The sequence below is a fragment of the Erpetoichthys calabaricus genome, chromosome 2 (assembly GCF_900747795.2).
Source record: "Erpetoichthys calabaricus chromosome 2, fErpCal1.3, whole genome shotgun sequence".
Lineage (NCBI taxonomy): Eukaryota > Metazoa > Chordata > Cladistia > Polypteriformes > Polypteridae > Erpetoichthys > Erpetoichthys calabaricus.
The window spans coordinates 42,243,944-42,262,041 of record NC_041395.2 but is presented as its reverse complement, the minus strand read 5'-3'; the positions used below and the strand labels follow the sequence as shown (position 1 = coordinate 42,262,041).

The 18,098-nt window shown below is 40.0% G+C and overlaps 2 protein-coding genes across 4 annotated transcripts in view; both read left to right on the top strand.

Moving 5' to 3' along the window:
- LOC114669633 (uncharacterized) overlaps positions 1-10,883 on the top strand; it is a 362,584-nt gene extending 351,701 nt beyond the window's left edge. Inside the window, exons 33-35 of one of the 3 annotated variants that reach the window (XM_051922294.1) lie at positions 6,538-7,035; positions 9,121-9,147; positions 10,064-10,883. In XM_051922294.1, the coding sequence (XP_051778254.1) occupies positions 6,538-7,035; positions 9,121-9,147; positions 10,064-10,545 (1,007 nt within the window). In that variant the 3' untranslated portion in view covers positions 10,546-10,883. The remainder of the gene's footprint in view (positions 1-6,537; positions 7,036-9,120; positions 9,148-10,063) is intronic. The other 2 variants (XM_051922295.1, XM_051922296.1) reach the window with 2 other exon arrangements.
- LOC114644521 (cell adhesion molecule DSCAM-like) overlaps positions 1-18,098 on the top strand; it is a 647,203-nt gene that overhangs the window by 135,036 nt on the left and 494,069 nt on the right. The gene's annotated exons all lie outside the window — the stretch shown is intronic.

Sequence of the window (18,098 nt, the reverse complement as noted above, 5' to 3'; positions counted from 1 at the left end):
AGTGATAGCACTGATGTGCACAACTCGGAGTCCAAATCAGAACTGAGGAGATAGGGGAAAGGTGGCGGCTTTTAAAGGCAAGTATAGGAAATGACATCAGAGGGGCCGGAACTGGAACGGTCTTCATCCATAGGCTTAGAACTGGAAGTGATGTTATCAGGGCCAGGCTGAATTTCCTGTCAACGGTCTGCATAAAAGCGAGAAAAAGAATCAGTGGCTCGGAATTACCCTCATTCAAGTCCTTTAGCTGCCTCCCATGCGCACATGTCTGACTATATATATATATTTATATACAGTATATATATTATGGGATGCCAAACAGGCAAATACAATGATTTTCTGAATATATAAAGTCAGCGTCCAAATATATAAAGTCGTTCCTGAATGTATAAAGTCAGTGTTGGAATATATAAAATCATTCCCAAATATATAAAGTCATTCTTGAATATATGAAGTCAGTGTCAAAATATATAAAATCATTCCTGATTATATATAATGTCAAAGCCTGATTATATAAAGTCAGTGTCAGAATATATAAAGTCATTCCCGATTATATAAAGTCAGCGTCAGAGCTTAAAGTAAGATTATATATAAAGTTATTGATATATATATATATATATATATATATATATATATATACATATATAACACTGTTCAGTTAATGTATTCAAAATGATATATGTGCCAGGCATTTTGAACATTATATTTATTTATTATTTTTGTATGGGTGTATTTTTGGATGAACCTCACAAGCCCGATCGACTCTGATTGGCTTCTGTCGAAGTTTACCTTTCACTAGTACAAGTACAAAACTAGTACAAGTACAAAACTCAGACTAAAAGAATTTTTCCACAAGAAAGAAAACAGTAACACACAGGAACCAACAACAAGCAGTTACAACAACCCCACCAATAAATCCACATGGACACCAGAAGCTGGCAGAAACTCTACCCTGGATAGTTATATAGACTGCTTCCGACAGAGAGTGAAAACAGGAATCTTAAACAGGCAACAAAATCGGATAGAAAACATTACTAGGGATGAGCGGAAAGCCATACATTCACTAAGGGAAAATACAGAAATCATTATCAAACCAGCAGACAAAGGGGGTGCTTTAGTCATCATGAACACATCAGATTACATACAGGAGGCACAAAGACAATTGTCCAGTACTATGCATTATCACAAACTGCAAGAAGACCCAACAGATCTCTACAAAAAGGAACTAAAAAAAATAGTAAGTAGCTTACCTCTTGACATCAGGGATCATGTAAACAGTTTAATTCCTGAGAACCCCAAAATGGGTTACTTCTACATGCTTCCTAAAATCCACAAAGAAGGGAACCCAGGAAGGCCTATAATCTCAGGAATTGGCTCCCTTACAGAAAATGTTTCAGGTTGGGTGGAGCAGATCCTTAAACCCCTCACCCGTAACACAACCAGCTACATCCAGGATACCACTGACTTCTTAAAAAATCTGTCTGCTTTAGGCCCCTTACCTGAGGGAACCTTACTGGCCACAATGGATGTTGAGGCACTTTACACTAACATCCCCCATGATGATGGCATATTGGCATGTGAAATGTACCTCAAACAACATGATTTACCCACAAAGTCAGTAATAGAAATGATAAAATTCACTCTGACACATAATCTATTGTCTTTTGGACAGGATTGCTACTTACAACAAATGGGGACTGCAATGGGATGTTGGTTTGCACCTCACTATGCAAATCTTTTTATGGCAAAATTGGAGGAAGATTTCATGTCAATGTGCATCGTAAAACCAATGTTGTATCTCCGTTACATAGATGACATCTTCATAATCTGGACTGCCAGTGAAAAGGACCTCCTCCATTTTCATAATGAATATAATTGTTTTCACCCCAACATAAAGCTGAAGCTGAATTACTCAAAAACAGAAGTCCGCTTCCTTGACACCACCGTTCAACTGAAAGACAACACCCTTGTAACTTCTATTTTTCACAAACCGACAGACAGACGGACCTACCTGAAAAATGATAGCTTCCACCCCAAGCATATAAGGCGCTCCATTATTTTCAGCCAAGCAATACGGTACAATCGTATTTGCTCAGACCCAACAGACCGTGATCAACAACCGCAGGAGCTCAGACAAGATTTCATCAAACAAGGTTACACCCCGAAAACAACAGACACTCAAATAAGAAGAGCTACTGCCATACCCAGAGACAACCTTCTGGAATATAAAAACAAAGACAACAAGGATCGCATCCCCCTTGTTGTCACCTACAACCCACATCTTGAAACACTTCGAAAAATTATAAAAGAACTTCAGCCAATACTAAACAATGACCAAACACTGAAAAATGTATTTCCTGAACCTCCCCTCCTGGCATACAGACAACCACCAAACCTTCAACAATTAATTGTCCGAGGCTCCCTAAGTGAACCAACAGAAAATGGCACATCTCCATGCCTACAGAAAAGATGCAAAACATGTGCCCACATCTATGATACAGACCGTATAGTTATACCACACTGCCGACTTGAACATCACATCAAGGGATCATTTTCCTGCAGATCATCTAATGTAGTCTACCTAATTTTCTGCATGAAATGTCCTGACACTGCACTCTATGTGGGAGAAACTGGACAAACACTCCGCCAGAGAATGAACTTACACAGGTTCCACATTAAACATGGCAACACAGATGTTCCTGTGGCGGCCCACTTCAACAGCCATGGACACTGTGAGAAGGACTTTAAGGTCACAGTGCTTATGGGCAACTTCAAAACACAGCAAGAGAGAAAAGAATGGGAAGTTAAACTCATGCTAAAATTTAATACTTTACAACATGGATTGAATAAAGACAAGAGTTTTATGGCCAGATATGAGGATTGTTTACATCTCTCAGAATAACAGACAACCTGTCTACAGACCCACATTGTTTTGAAAAAACTCATTACAAACTTCAAAAGACTTTGTTGGACAGTTATCTTATCCAGAGATCTTGACAATACATTGTTCTTTTCTCTCTTGCTAAATTAACCCTAGCCTGAATGAATGTATTAATTTTTTACATTCAAAATCTCTCATTTAAATTTTTACCAATGTTGTTTCTTGTCCTAGAGTGTGTATATAAACATAGGAAACTTCAGTTTCTGTATTACATCTTGCCTGAAGAAGGGGCCCGAGTTGCCTCGAAAGCTTGCATATTGTAATCTTTCTAGTTAGCCAATAAAAGGTGTCATTTTGCTTGGCTTTTCTCTACTAGTACAAGTAAAATGACAAGCATGGTAATTAGAGAATATTTATGAATTAGCCTAACTTTATATATTTGGGTATTGTTTTATATATTCCGACGCTGACTTTATATATTCAAGTTTTCACTTTATATATTCAGGAATGACTTTTTATAATCAGGCTTTGACGTTATATAATCAGGAATTACTTTATACATTCTGACACTGACTTTATATATTCAAATTTTGACTTTATATGTTCGGGAATGACTTTATAAATTCCGATGCTGACTTTATATTATCAGGCTTTGATGTTAAATATTCAGAAAATCATTGTATTTGCCTGTTTGGCACCCCATAATATATATATATATATATATATATATATACAGTATATATATATATATATATATATATATATATATATATATATACAGTATATATGTACGAGGGGGGACCCCTAATTAAAACGTGTTTAATTTAATTTTCTGTACAAACTACAATTAGTCTCCTTCAAAGTACTCTCCATTGGCGGAAATACACTTATCTAACCATTTGTTCCATTGATCGAAACATTTTTTAAATTCGTCTGAAGTAATGCCCATTAATGCTCTGGTCGTTTCTTGTTTTACCTCTTCGCTGTCAGCAAAACGCCTTCCTTTCAAGTCTTTTTTCATCCAAGGGAAAAAAAAGAAATCACACGGAGCTAAATCCGGCGAGTAGGGTGGGTGGTTCAGGGTTGTCATACCGTTTCAATATCAATAGTTTCTGCAACACTTTTTTCAAGAAGAAAACAAAATTTCACTGCCGCGCGTTGCTCACGATAATCGGCCATCGTAAAAAAACAACGCTTGCACAAAACTACTTTTACAAAAAAATTCACTGAACACAAGCACAAGCTTCCAGACTGATGGCACTTGGCAGACTGACTTGTGAGGAGTGTAACTAGATCGCCCTAGCGGCCCAACCACGTACTACAAGTACCAACCTAACAACAACAAAATTCCGGTTATTTTTGGGTCCCCCCTCGTGTATATATATACAGTGATCCCTCACTATATCGCGCTTCGCCTTTCGCAACTTCACTCCAGGATTTTATATGTAAGCATATTTAAATATATATCGCGGATTTTTCGCTGCTTCGCGGGTTTCTGCGGACAATGGGTCTTTTAATTTCTGGTATATGCTTCCTCAGTTGGTTTGCCCAGTTGATTTCATACAAGGGACGCTATTGGTGGATGGCTGAGAAGCTACCCAGCTTACTTTCTCTCTCTCTCTCTCTCTCTCTTGCGCTGACGTAGGGGGGTGTGAGCAGGGGGGCTGTTCGCACACCTAGACGATAGGGATGTTGCTACCTTCTGTGTGCAGCTGCTTCCTGAAGGACATGCTGCACGGTGCTTCGCATACTTAAAAGCTCAAAGGGCACGTATTGATTTTTGACTTTGTTTTTCTCTGGCTCTCTCTCTCTTCCTGCTCCTGACGGAGGGGGTGTGAGCTGCCGCCTTCAACAGCTTTGTACCGGCGGTGCTTCGCATACTTAAAAGCCAAACAGTCCTATTGATTTTTTTTTTGACTGCTTGCTTTGTTCTCTCTCTCTCTCAAGACGCGCACTCCTTTGAAAAGGAAGATATGTTTGCATTCTTTTAATTGTGAGACAGAACTGTCATCTCTGTCTTGTCATGGAGCACAGTTTAAACTTTTGAAAAAGAGACAAATGTTTGTTTGCAGTGTTTGAATAACGTTCCTGTCTCTCAACAACCTCCTGTGTTTCTGCGCAAATCTGTGACCCAAGCATGACAATATAAAAATAACCATATAAACATATGGTTTCTATTTCGCGGGTGGCTCTGGAACGCAACCCCTGCGATGGAGGAGGGATTACTGTATATATAAATATATATATATATATATATATATATATATATATATATATATATATATATATATATATATATATATATATATATATATACTGTATATATATTTTAACCCATTGAGAATTTTGAAAGATCACTGAAAATTATTTTATGGGATTTTTGCATAAGTCATTTTGGTGTTTGAATGTTCACATTCTTTTCTGATCAATGGTTGTAAATTTTTGTCTTTCCTTCAATTTAAGCCCAGAAGCCAGCAAACAAATGTACTGAGACTTATATGTTGCATTGCACAATGATGTGTTATTTTATTGAATCAGATTCACTCGCTTGAATCCTCATCTGTAATTTATGTAGGTTTTCATTTAAGTTCTTAATATTTTACATAATAAAGTAATGTAATTCATTACCCATTATTAAGCTGGCTAGTTCAGCTTTGAAGGCTGTCACTGATAACAGAAAAGCACTAACTCGCAGAAACATAAACCTGTCCTGACATTTGCCTTTCCTGTCAATGCTGCAGTACCCTCCTTTACCACATCTCATTGCATGCAAGATTTTTGTTGAATATCTGTCATACATTTTGTTCATAATAACATATACTTTTGTAATAGCTGCATGTTCAGATAGACTGAGGATGGAAAGAAAAGCTTTACCCTATTGTGGGGTAGTTGAAAACTATGTATAAATTTAATTTCAGTCTTTCTAACAAGGTGACATATTTAAATATGCGGCCACTCATGTTTATAAGTAGTCTGTGAGTGTTAATCTAATCAGCATCCTACGCTGGGTGTTCGCTCTCTCTTGGGTATTCCCAGTTACCCACTTGGATGCACAGAAGTTATGCACCAAAATAGAGAGACTTTTGTCACTAATAGTATTGTTTCAAAAATAAATCATTTAATGTGAGTAAGATGGCTGGAAAATAAGGTCAGAGGGAATAAGATGGCTGAAAGTCAAATGTGACCAATAGAGAGCTGGCAACAACATATTTTGTTCAGAGTATACAAACTGAGTATAAATAGTCAGAAATTATTTTTTTACTTGTAAGCAACTGTGTATGACTTTGACAATACACTTTCAACAAAATAATTTTAAGACTTCTGAATTTTTTGTTTTTGTTCTTGTTGTTTTACAGATAAGTTGGGAATCGTCCCTGATAAAGGTATGACATGAGGCAGATGTACACTGTATTGATTATTATCCTGAAGTGTAATTGTTTACATTATAATATTTTTATTGTTTTATTTTCTCAGTTTGTGAAAACATTCAAGAATGTGAAGGTAAGTACTACATTTGATCAATTTTGAATTTCCATTTTAAGTAAAGTCTTAAATGTTTGTGTATTATCTTGCTTTACACATACTTTTTGAATTGCAGCAACCACACACAAAGCAGTGTGACTCATTTCCTACATTCTGCCTTGTTTTTTCTGTAGTTGATATGGTCCTGTCCCCTGACACAGCTCATAGTGACATTTCTGTGGATAACGATGCAGCACAAGTGAGATTTACAGGAGACACTAAGGGCCCAAACACATGGTGCTGTGTTACTGGCAGTGACTGGCTGAAAGCCCAGCAGGATCACTACTGGGAGGTGGAGGTTGGTGAAAAAGGAAGTTGGGCAATTGGACTGGCATCTGAGACCATCAAAGACGAGCAGCTCATTGCTGAGTGCCCAACAAATGAATTGTGGATCATCCGACTATGTAGAGGCAAGAAGTTAGAGGCCATCACACGCACTGATGTCAAGGAATATCAGTTAAAACCAAAAAAAGTGGGATTGCATTGGGAAGGAAACTGCTTACGTGTTTATGATAAGGAGAAAAAACAGCTCATCCACAAATTTGATATTGAATACTCTGAGCACTTGTATCCTGTCTTCAGTCCAGGGTCACATGACAGAGGACCATTAATCATCAAAATTAAAAGCACAGGTAACACATTGACAATGATGATTAGAGCTTGGGCCTGAAAGTGTAATACTTTATGACTTGTAGGTCATTTCTGAAATAATATATTAGGATGTGCTGTTTTCTGTAATACCTGAAGTTTTAGAATAAGGAGTTAAAGGATAAGTTTGCTATTTTTTCAAGTTGAAGTTGTATATACAGTATGTATTTGCCACGCAAAACTGAAAGTCCATCAATTTCTATAGTTTTTTTTTAAATATCTTGCCGCAGTTGCATTTTACATTGGAGTTAATGGGGCATGGGTTTAGTGGGAAAAGAAAAGCATGAAAACTTGCCAAATACACATTGTAAAATAGGTTATATGTGTAATTTTTTTAATAAAAAAACACCAATATTATGAGATTTGGCCATTTTGAAGTAAAACCAGCTGTGTGCTACCTCAACAATTGTAGTCTTGAGCTAACCTTTCATCCCATCCCAGAGAGTGGATTCCTCCAAATCACAGTAAACTGTTCATTCCATACTAGAACATTAGAACAATCTAGACGAGAACAGGCCATTCAGCCCAACAAAGCTTGTATGTCCTATCCACTTAAATCTTCTAAAAAAACATCGAGTCCAAAACACATCAAGATATGGTTGCTTTTGTGTTGATTTACTTCCGTGTTTATGTTTAAACTCACAAAAAGGAATAGAAAATAACTGGGCTACTCACAGAGAAATCCTAGTGTGTTAACTTGTTGTCTCAGAAATTAATAACCTGGTTTACATGACAATTTAAAAACTGGGTTTCTGTAAATAAACAGGTAATTGAAGAGTACGTAAATAACACTTTGAGCAGATAAAGCATATTCTGTCAACAAAAGATACAAGACAGTAGGAAACATTTCAGTGGTCCACTTCAGCTACGCACATTTCCTTCTCTGTCATTTCCATTCTTGAGCGTTTCTGTTGTCCTTCTCTGTAATCCGTATCCTGTTAAACATCTTCACTTGCTGTAATCTACCTGCACTACTGTGATCAATGTGACTTAATCTAAAAGATATGATGTCACTAACTAGTGCTTCCTTCTGATGATATCTATTTATAGCTCACATCTGGTTCTTTAATCGTTGTCAAATTCCATATCGTTATTAAACCATCTGTACCTTCATAAATAAGACTTGGCCCATCCACAACTGAACTGCTGTGTGGATTGGTCAGTGCAAAATTACAGTCCCTCTCCAAACCATCCTGCCCCCATCAGTGAACTTATCTATTATTGTCTGTCACAACTCTATTCCCAATTGGTGTACATCAGTCACTGACCCCTAAATCCTGGAATCCAGCTATCATCAAGAAGTTTACTCTTTTATACTTAAGCTGGGTGGCACGGTAGCCCAGTGGTAGCACTGCTGCCTCGCGGTAAGGAGACCTGAGTTCGCTTCCTGGGTCCTGCCTGTGTGAAGTTTGCGTGTTCTCCCCGTGTCTGCGTGGGTTTCCTCCCACAGTCCAAACACAGGCAAGTTAGGTGGATTGGCGATTCTAAATTGGTCCTAGTGTGTGCTTGGTGTGTGTCCTGTGGCGGGTTGGCGCCCTGCCCAGGATTGGTTCCTGCCTTGTGCCCTGTGTTGGCTGGGATTGGCTCCAGCAGACCCCTGTGGCCCTGTGTTCGGATTCAGTGGGTTGGAAAATGGATGGATGGATGTTTTGGTAATACCAGATAGTAGTAGAAGGAAAAGGTGCTATGCACAAAACTTGAGATTAAAACAAAGAAACTGCTACCAAATACAGACTCTTGCTGTAATCATATTTGCTTCAGTAAACAGCAGAGAATCAAAAGAAAAAAAACCTAGTATAAATGCAAAGACGAATTTAACATTTTGGTTACTCCCTTCCTTAACACAGCAGCTCAAACTTTCTTCCTTTCATTTTTAAGTCCAACAGACGCCTACACTTCTCAGACCCCATAGTGACATTAGTGAGGTTGGTTTATCTACACTCCCTATTGTTTAACCAAATACCACTCCATTTTTAGCATAAACTATGAAAAAAATGAGAAATTTACCACTGGAGTTTTATTTTTTCAGAATTATAAGTATTGCTTATCTGCCTTTGTTTCTTTTGCAGAAACTGAAAATCTGAAACAGAAGTTTGGTAAGCATACTCACTCACCTGAGATTGTTAACTAATATATACAATGTGCTAACCCTGCTGAAAAGGCCAGTCCTTTCTTTTGTGTGTTTTACCTTTATGACTGGTTTCAATAATTATATAGCTGTGACAATCTGATTTTATTTTTGTACCTTATAAACTACTAATCTGATTTTTGTGGTCAGACTTATTTTTGTATCCTGTGAACAACTTCTGGTCTTTTGCTTCCCAAATCCTGTTTAATCCCTTTGTGGTTCTAGAAGAGCTTTTACTAAGCTACATAGAAACAGTAAGGCAGCACCTTATCTTAAATGGAGCACCAGCTCATCTCATTGCTTGTGATCAAATAACCATTGATTATGCAGTCATATTTGTTCTGTTGGATTTTAAATATTTATTGAATCCCATTCATTAGTTTTCTTTATCTACTTAACAATTTCAAGATCATGTGTTTCTAGGGTTTGTCCTTAGAAGAGTAGGTAAAAGACAGAGACGAGGAGTACATAGTTCAATCCATGTCAGAGAGCACTAATGCACATATGAATGGCTGTTTGTACGTCTTCAGACTGTGACTGGTAACCTAACAGTATGGTGGAGATGAATGGAAAATGATAAAGAAGCAGTGGAATAGAAACCACAATACTGTAACTATCTGGATTGCAGTGCTGCCTTTTCCTAAATGCAAAATGAAAGAAAGCTTCAATATAATGTAGTGAAATAACACTCTCTACCAATCTAATTGTGAAACTATGATGTCCCATCAGATGTGTTGAGTCAGTTACATGAAATTATAAGACCACACTTTCACCTTGGATGTGCTAGTGACTGATGAGGACTAAGTGTATATTTGTCTTGGAAAGTAATGATATATTTTCCATAGTTCTTAGTTCATTAGTTTCTGCATTTTTTTTGTTCCCAGGGATTGCTCTGAAATTAAACACAAAGTATCCCAACATCATCAATGTGGATAACCAACAGATCAGGCTTACTGGAAAAGAACAGGTTGCAGGTGACTTGTGGCACTGTGTACTGGCTAATAATAAGCTAACATCAGGAAAAGCCTACTGGGAGGTGGAGGTTGGTGAGAAGAGCTCTTGGGCTCTAGGAGTGGTTGCAGATACCAAAGAAGTGAAGATGTCAATTCCTGATGAACCTGAAGAAGGGTTTTGGATTATCAAGGTGCAGGCTGAAAAAATTCACGCAGTCTCTTCTAGAAGTATAAGAATTTTAAGAAATCCCAGGAAAGTTGGGGTGTTTGTGGACTTTGTAGAGCAAGAATTATCATTTTATGATATTGAAAAGAAATACCTCATCCACCGATTCCACATCAAATCATCAGAGAAACTGTACCCCATTTTCAGTCCAGGAGTACAAGATAAAGATCCACTGATCATCATCTAATGGACTATAAGATGTTCCTTCTGTTTGTCATGAAATTGTTACAATTTCAACCCAATGATTCAACAAACTGAATTCATGTGCGGTGTAGTAACTCTTTCCATATACATTACTTCTTTCTGTTCAGGTTGAAAAAATATGCAGTAATATTTGTGTTTTTGAGGCTGTTTCCTGTTCCAGACTGATTAATAGTCTAGACCCTTGGTATGATGGTGATGATGCTACATATTTTGAACTTCTGGAAGTCAATTTCAGGGTATTTGTTTACAGTTACACTTTTTTAGACTGAAGTGCTATTTTTCTCACAGCACTGTTAAAACACTGACAGTTTCAACAGAACAAGTGTAGCGTTAGCATAGTGACAGTGCTCGAGAATAATTGCACTTTGCTTAAGTTTTGAGGCAGCTTTACATTTAAATAAGTGGTCACTGGTCTCTTATCCTGTTAAATAATAACAAGATAATAACAGTTAATTAATACAATGATTATGTACTATGTTTTGGTATCTTAGATTCTCCAAAATAAATATTACATACTTTAATCATTGATGAACACCTTGTGTACAGTGCCTTGCAAAAGTCTTCAAACTGATTCTTATTTCACAAAAAGAAATTTTGTTTGATCAGATATTTTTAATTCAGAACACTCAAACTTAATGTTTTTCAATGTGGTATCATTTTATATTGGAAGACGTCTTAAGAAGCAGCAAGAGAAGACAGATAATGTTTGCTTTACTGCCTGTCAGGACTCCTAGTGTTCTGTTATTAAAATACCGAATGTGTCCCTGCTCCTCTTCACCCCAGCACTTCCAGGTGTGGCGGAAGTGCTGAGGTCCAGGGCTCCCAAGGCATTGGGGCGCCCCCTGGTGGTGGCCACGGGCCCCTACAGGGTTGAGCTTCCCAGCTCTGTACACTGTGGCCCTCAAAGCAACCAGAGCAGTCGCCCCCTCGTGTTCTGGAGAAGGTAAAAGCCCTCCTCCGGTCCTCCTGGGCATCCCGGTGCCACAACAGCCATATAGATTTAAACACTGAGTTCAGTGGGAGCCTCATAGCCACCCACTGCACAGGAAAATATATTGGTAATAACCTGCCTAAATCGTAATTGCAACACCTCTTGTTTCAAATCAAACGGCTTTGAGGTAAAAATGACAGGCCAAAATAACATGGACTGAAGATGCAGAGAACACTCAATGCATAACTTGAACTGCATATCCAGTAACACCGATAACTTACAGGGTGGCCAGTTGTGTGCTGGTCAGCATAAGGCCAGCAAGCAATTGATTAAAAAGGCTTTCCACAGACATATCTGTTCATGTGCATCAGGATTGTGTGCTTATTTGAAACAGGAGCATCACACTGCTAGCTTCTTCTCCACAAACTGGAAGAATTACACATAGGCTTTCTTCATTTTTCAAGTTTAGTGCAGTATTCAACAGTTTGAGAATTTAGAAAGCAGTGTAGCTTGTGCATGTGTCAGTCCTCATATTGGTCTACTTTGTGTTTTATTTAAAATGCCATGGCTACTGTCATAGAAAAGAAGGAGAATAGACATGCAGTGCAAAGATCTCTTTATTTCTTGTGCAGTAGCAACCACAGATGTTTGCTGCACCTGCAGTTGACTGTTAAACACTCACAGAGGAGTGATGTCAGAAATGTCAAGCTCTTTACAACAAGAATTACAAAGATGTCAACTTGTATCTACAAACTGACAGTCCCTTATAAGGACACAATGTTTAAATGAAAATGTCTCATTTCAGAAAGGTTGCTTATAGCAGTAATAATTTGTTAACAATGCTAAATATCCCATAATGCATAAGATGTCTTTATATAATTCCATGGTACCGTTATGGGAGAAAATGGTACTGAACTTTTCATACCTCTTTACTGGTTTGTTCTGTGTGGCTTTGACTGGGAAAAGCTCAAATTGGAAGTGAAAACTTTAGTAGAAACAGAGAAACACACACAGCGGGTCCTCATTTTAAAGTGGAAGATGACTTTCAAACCTCATCACTAAACTAGAAAGTTCAGGTGGCAAATGCGCACACACACTCAATGTACAGTCAGGCTTGAAACCCTGGCTTAAGTTTTCTTTTTGTTTATTTAATGCTTTTGTTATTATTTAAATATTTTTCAAGTTATCGTATTTATTCTCTTTTTGTCATGTGTTTATATGTAATATTAGGCTTTACTTTGATGTTTATTGTTATGTTTCATTATAGTGTTTTTGTTATCTGCCCGTCTCCCATTGGGATTAATAAAGTATCTATCTATCTATCTATCTATCTATCTATCTATCTATCTATCTATCTATCTATCTATCTATCTATCTATCTATCTATCTATCTATCTATCTATCTATCTATCTATCTATCTATCTATCTATCTATCTATCTATCTATCTATCTATCTATCTATCTATCTATCTATCTATCTTGTGGAGCCCATAGAGGTGGACCGAGCTCACTTCACTTCACTTCAGCTTCGGTATTCCTTTCTTGACTTTGTTTCCTTTTCTTCCATTTTGAACTTCATTTATTGGACTCTTTCGATTGGTCTTGACCCTAGGTCTAGATAAAAGTACATGTTTTTATAGTTTGTGGATTTTTTACTTTGTGTAAACCCTAAGCTTATTTTGCTCTTTTTTGAACTGCCTTGATTCTCTTTGTTCTTTTTTTTTAATCACCTTTAATAATTCTTTAAACATTCAACATTCAAGGAACTTTGCTTTTATTTTGCCATATTCATAAATGTTTTTTTGCCCTCTTTGCTTTAGATATTTAAAACATTTAAAACCTGAGCCCAAATTTGGGCCTGTGCAGCCTGCATTTGGAGTTTGGGGCCAGACTGCCTATAGTGAGGCCTCTTTCTTGTGCCCAGACTATTGGAGTACTGCTCTGGCTTGTGGTACTTTGAGCCTTGAACATCATTTCTGTCCCCAAACACTTCCTGTAATATCACCTCTATAGAGTGAGCCATATCCTTTCTGCAACGGACAAACTGAATTTAATGTTTTTCTGTTCTGATAAAGAGACTCCTAATGTATATTACAGGACTTATTGTTACTCTTAATGTAGTGTTTTGGTTAATCAAGTTTTTTATCTTTTTGTATCAGTAAATATCTCTGTATAAAATTAGTCAGGTAGAAGACATTGATCTTTGTGATGGCAGATAAGGAAGTGCACAACACCTGTAAACAGTAATGCTTTTTAATGCAAGAAAGGATGATTCAGCAAGAACAGAATTGAATTTACTTGTTTTTGCTTGAAATTGGCTATTTGTAACTGACCTTTAATGAGAACATAATATCAATGATATGAACTGGTCGGAGAAACCAATAAAACCTCTCATCCTCTTGACTAAAATCCAGACACCTAAGCATTACATCAGGGTTCTGTCCAGTGTCTTAATTCTGCTTGTAGAATTTAAATAAATTCTTGTTTCTGTGGAATAAATTATTGAGCCTGTTGTTTTAATTCAACACTATAAAACACAAGATGTCAATATTTTAAAGCTCCAAACCTCTTTTTTCTGCACTTCCTTAAAATTTTTTTATACACACCTGTCCATTTCAGAACTTTCTTTATTTATACTACTTAGATGTACTTAAATATACAATATATTGTAAAAGAACAGACTCGACACCCGTAAAGAAAGGTTTGGGGCAGCCACCCTTATAATGTTCCTAGCTGCAAAGGTTTTCTTTTTCATATAACAGAGTTGTTGATTGTACTGAGTCCAAGACAGAACTCATGAAGGTGGGAAAAGATGGTGGTTTTAAGTGGTCAGACAGGAAGTGATGTAGGGAACAGGAAGTGACGTTCTTCTAGGCGCTGGAACAGGAAGTGATGTTAATGATTCAAATAGTTTTCCCGTGGCTGGTCTGCAGAGACAACAGGAGAAAGTTTAGTGCACCCCGCCCCCCCCCCCCCCCCCCGGCCTGGCGTGGAATTACCTTTACTTGGTCCACACAACGTCCCCCTACTCGCACATGTGTGACATGGCCCCCCCCCTCAGCCCAGACCCATCGGGTCGGGCGTACCGGTCCGAGAGTTCGTGGCATCTAGAAAGGGCATCGGCATTGGCCTGCAGAACACCCCGGCGATAAATGACCGAATATTTATATGGCTGTAGATCCAAAAACCACCTCGTGACACACGGATTGAACTCCCTGTGCAAGGCCATCCACTGTAAGGGCGCATGGTCCGTCACAAGAGTGAATTCACGTCCCAAGAGGTAATATCTCAGCTGTGTAATCGCCCATTTAATAGCCAGAGCCTCCAGCTCCACTGCCGCATACCTAGTTTCCCGATCCAACAGTTTCCGGCTCAGGTACATAATGGGGTGTTCAACTCCATCGACGCTTTGGCTCAGCACGGCACCGAGACCTGTGCCCGAAGCGTCCGTCTGGAGAATGAAGGGTACGGAAAAGTCCGGCGCCTTTAATATAGGAGCTAACGTAAGGGCCATTTTCAAGTCACAGAATGCAGCCTCAGATATATCATCCCATACCACGTGATTAGGTCGACCCTTCTTAGTGAGGTTTGTCAAGGGCGTAGCTCTCTCAGAAAACCGGGGAACAAACCGGCGATAGTAACCCACTAAGCCGAGAAAGGCTTGAACTTGCCTCTTGGTTATCGGACGGGGCCAATTCACAATGGCATCAATTTTCGAACATTGTGGTCTCACCATACCCCGGCCCACTAGATAGCCTAAATATTTGGCCTCAACGAATCCAAAGTAACACTTTTTTGGGTTGATACGAAGCCCAGCTTTTGCCAGTGTCCACAATACAGCACCAATCTGCTGTATGTGTTCCTCCCAGGTGTTGGTAATAGATGACAACGTTATCCAAGTAGGCAGCACTATATGAATTTTGAGGACGGAGCACTTTATCCACCAGACGTTGGAAGGTTGCAGATGCCCCATGTAATCCAAATGGGAGGACACGATACTGCCAGTGACCACTAGGGGTGCTGAACGCTGTCTTTTCCTTTGCGGAGTCCGTTAAGGGAACCTGCCAATACCCCTTAGTCATATCTAAAGTAGTCAAAAATTTGGCATGACCTAGCCGCTCGAGGAGGTCGTCCACTCGCGGCATCGGATAGGCGTCAAATTGGGAGACTTGGTTAAGTCGACGGAAGTCATTGCAGAACCTCCAACTTCCATCGGGCTTACTGACCATAACAACAGGACTGGACCAGGGACTATAACTTTCCTCAATCACACCTAGGTCCAGCATTCGTCTGATCTCCAACTCCACTTCAGCCTTTTTTGCTTCGGGAAGTCTGTACGGGTGTTCTCGGACTATAACCCCAGGTTTTGTCACAATGTCATGCGCAACCAAGGAGTTTCACTGACTACCTCAGGGACAGACAGGATAACTGCTTCGAGCTCCTGACATTTCTGGCGAGTCAAATTGTCTACGAAATTAAGGTGTAATTGCTGCGCAAAGAGAGAGCGGAGCTGTCCGGAGGAGGGCTCGGAATCCCTGTCCTTCCACGGTTTCAGCAGATTGACATGGTAAATCCGCTCGCTGGGTCGACGATTCGGTTGTTTCACCAAATAATCGACCAGCCCCTTCCTCTCCTTAATTTCATAAGGGTCTAGCCAATGAGCCAGTAATTTGGAATGAGAGGTAGGAACTAAAACCATGACACGATCTCCTGGGTGGAACTCCCACAGAGACGTACCATGGTTATAGCATCGGGCCTGAGCTGCTTGCACCTTTTCCATGTGCGTTTTCAATATGGGTCTAATTTTCTCAAATCTATCGCGTAACTGCGCGATATACTCTAATATATTTGTTGATGGGAGTGCCTCTTCCTCCCATCTTTCTTTTAAAAGGTCTAATATGCTCCGGGGTTGTCGTCCATATAGCAATTCAAAAGGTGAGAACCCCGTGGAGGCTTGTGGGACATCCCGATATGAAAAAAGGACGAGGGGGAGGAGCTGATCCCAGTTCCTTCCGTCCTCATTGACTACCTTACGCAACATCTGTTTGAGAGTTTGATTAAACCTCTCCACAAGACCGTCGGTTTGAGGATGATATACCGAAGTCTTTAAATATTTTATTTGAAGTAGCTTGACAGTCTCCCTGAACGTCTGCGAGGTGAAAGGAGTCCCTCGATCCGTCAGGATTTCTTTAGGGATTCTGACACGCGCAAATACACCCACTAATTCCCATGCGATAGCTTTAGAAGTAGCTGAGTGCAACGGAACAGTCTCTAGAAATCGGGTAGCATAATCCACCAGGACCATTATGTATTTATGACCTCTGGCGGAGGGCTCTAGGGGTCCCACAAGGTCGACCCCAATACGTTCAAAAGGGATAACAATTAAGGGTAATGGAGCTAGAGGAGCACGGTCCCTCCTAGGAATTTGCCTCAATTGACATTCCGGACAGGATGTGCAAAAGCGGCGAACCTCCTCATTAATTCCGGGCCAAAAAAATCAGAGCTTAATTCTCTCCAGTGTTTTTTTCGGGGCCCAAATGGGCTCCCAGCAGATGGGCATGTGCTAGTTCACAGACCTGTCGCCGGTAAGTCCGTGGAACTAACAACAACGACCTCATCTGTCCCTCATGCTCTGCCACCCGATATAACAGATCATTACTGAGCACAAAGTGAGGACCCTGTGGCATTGGATGTGAGGTGCGTTGGCCATCTATCAGAACGACTGCATTCTTTGCAAATTTAAGGGAGTCATCATTCCATTGCTCCCTTTTAAATGAAGCCGGCGTCTGCCTGAATTGAAACTGCAGACGTGAGAGAGGATCGGATTCGACCTCAAGGGGCAGGTTTTCGTCTCGAGTCGTCTCAGCGCCTGCTAATGACGTCTCGGGTTGAGACGTCCCGGGTGTTTCTTCGTCATCACTAGAGGCCGAAGTCTGCTCCTCAGCAGATGTGGACAGGCCAGTGGATTAGCGAGAGCGCACCGTGCCTCCTCCTGCATTACCCCGCAGACCCCTTCGCCGCCTCGCAGGGCCCGCCGGCGCGTCCCAGGGTTTACTCGAACATGGCTCGCATTATAGCCGTGGGACTCTGTATAAGGGACGCAAGCATGCCCGAGTTCACACGAGTCCCGTTCTGACACTCCTAAGCCAGTTTCTGCCCTGAGGTGATCTATTTTCTCGGCTAGCGAGACAATATCTGTATAATCCCAGGCCGGCTGGGCAAATTTTCCGGGAAGGGATCTGAGAAATAAAGCACAAGCCACTTGCTCCGCTGTTTGGTGGCTGGATTTTTTATGGGGTTGTAACCAGCCAACCACCTTAGCCCACAAAGCCATGGCCTGTTTCTTAGTTGCCTTAGCGGGGTTGTATGTCCAGGCCATTATGTTTCTCACCTGCCAGCCTGGGTTTCTCCCACCTGTATTAAAGGGCTTGCCCTTCGTGGGATATGTATGGGCAGTCCCCACACCCGGGAGGCCATAATAAGTTCTCAATGCGTTCCCTGACGCACTTGGCTCTAGCCTGTGGGTCCCGGGGCTATTTTTCCCCGGACCTTTAACAGGATGATGGGTCGAAGCATATTCAAGCTTTCCCCGACATGCCCCGAC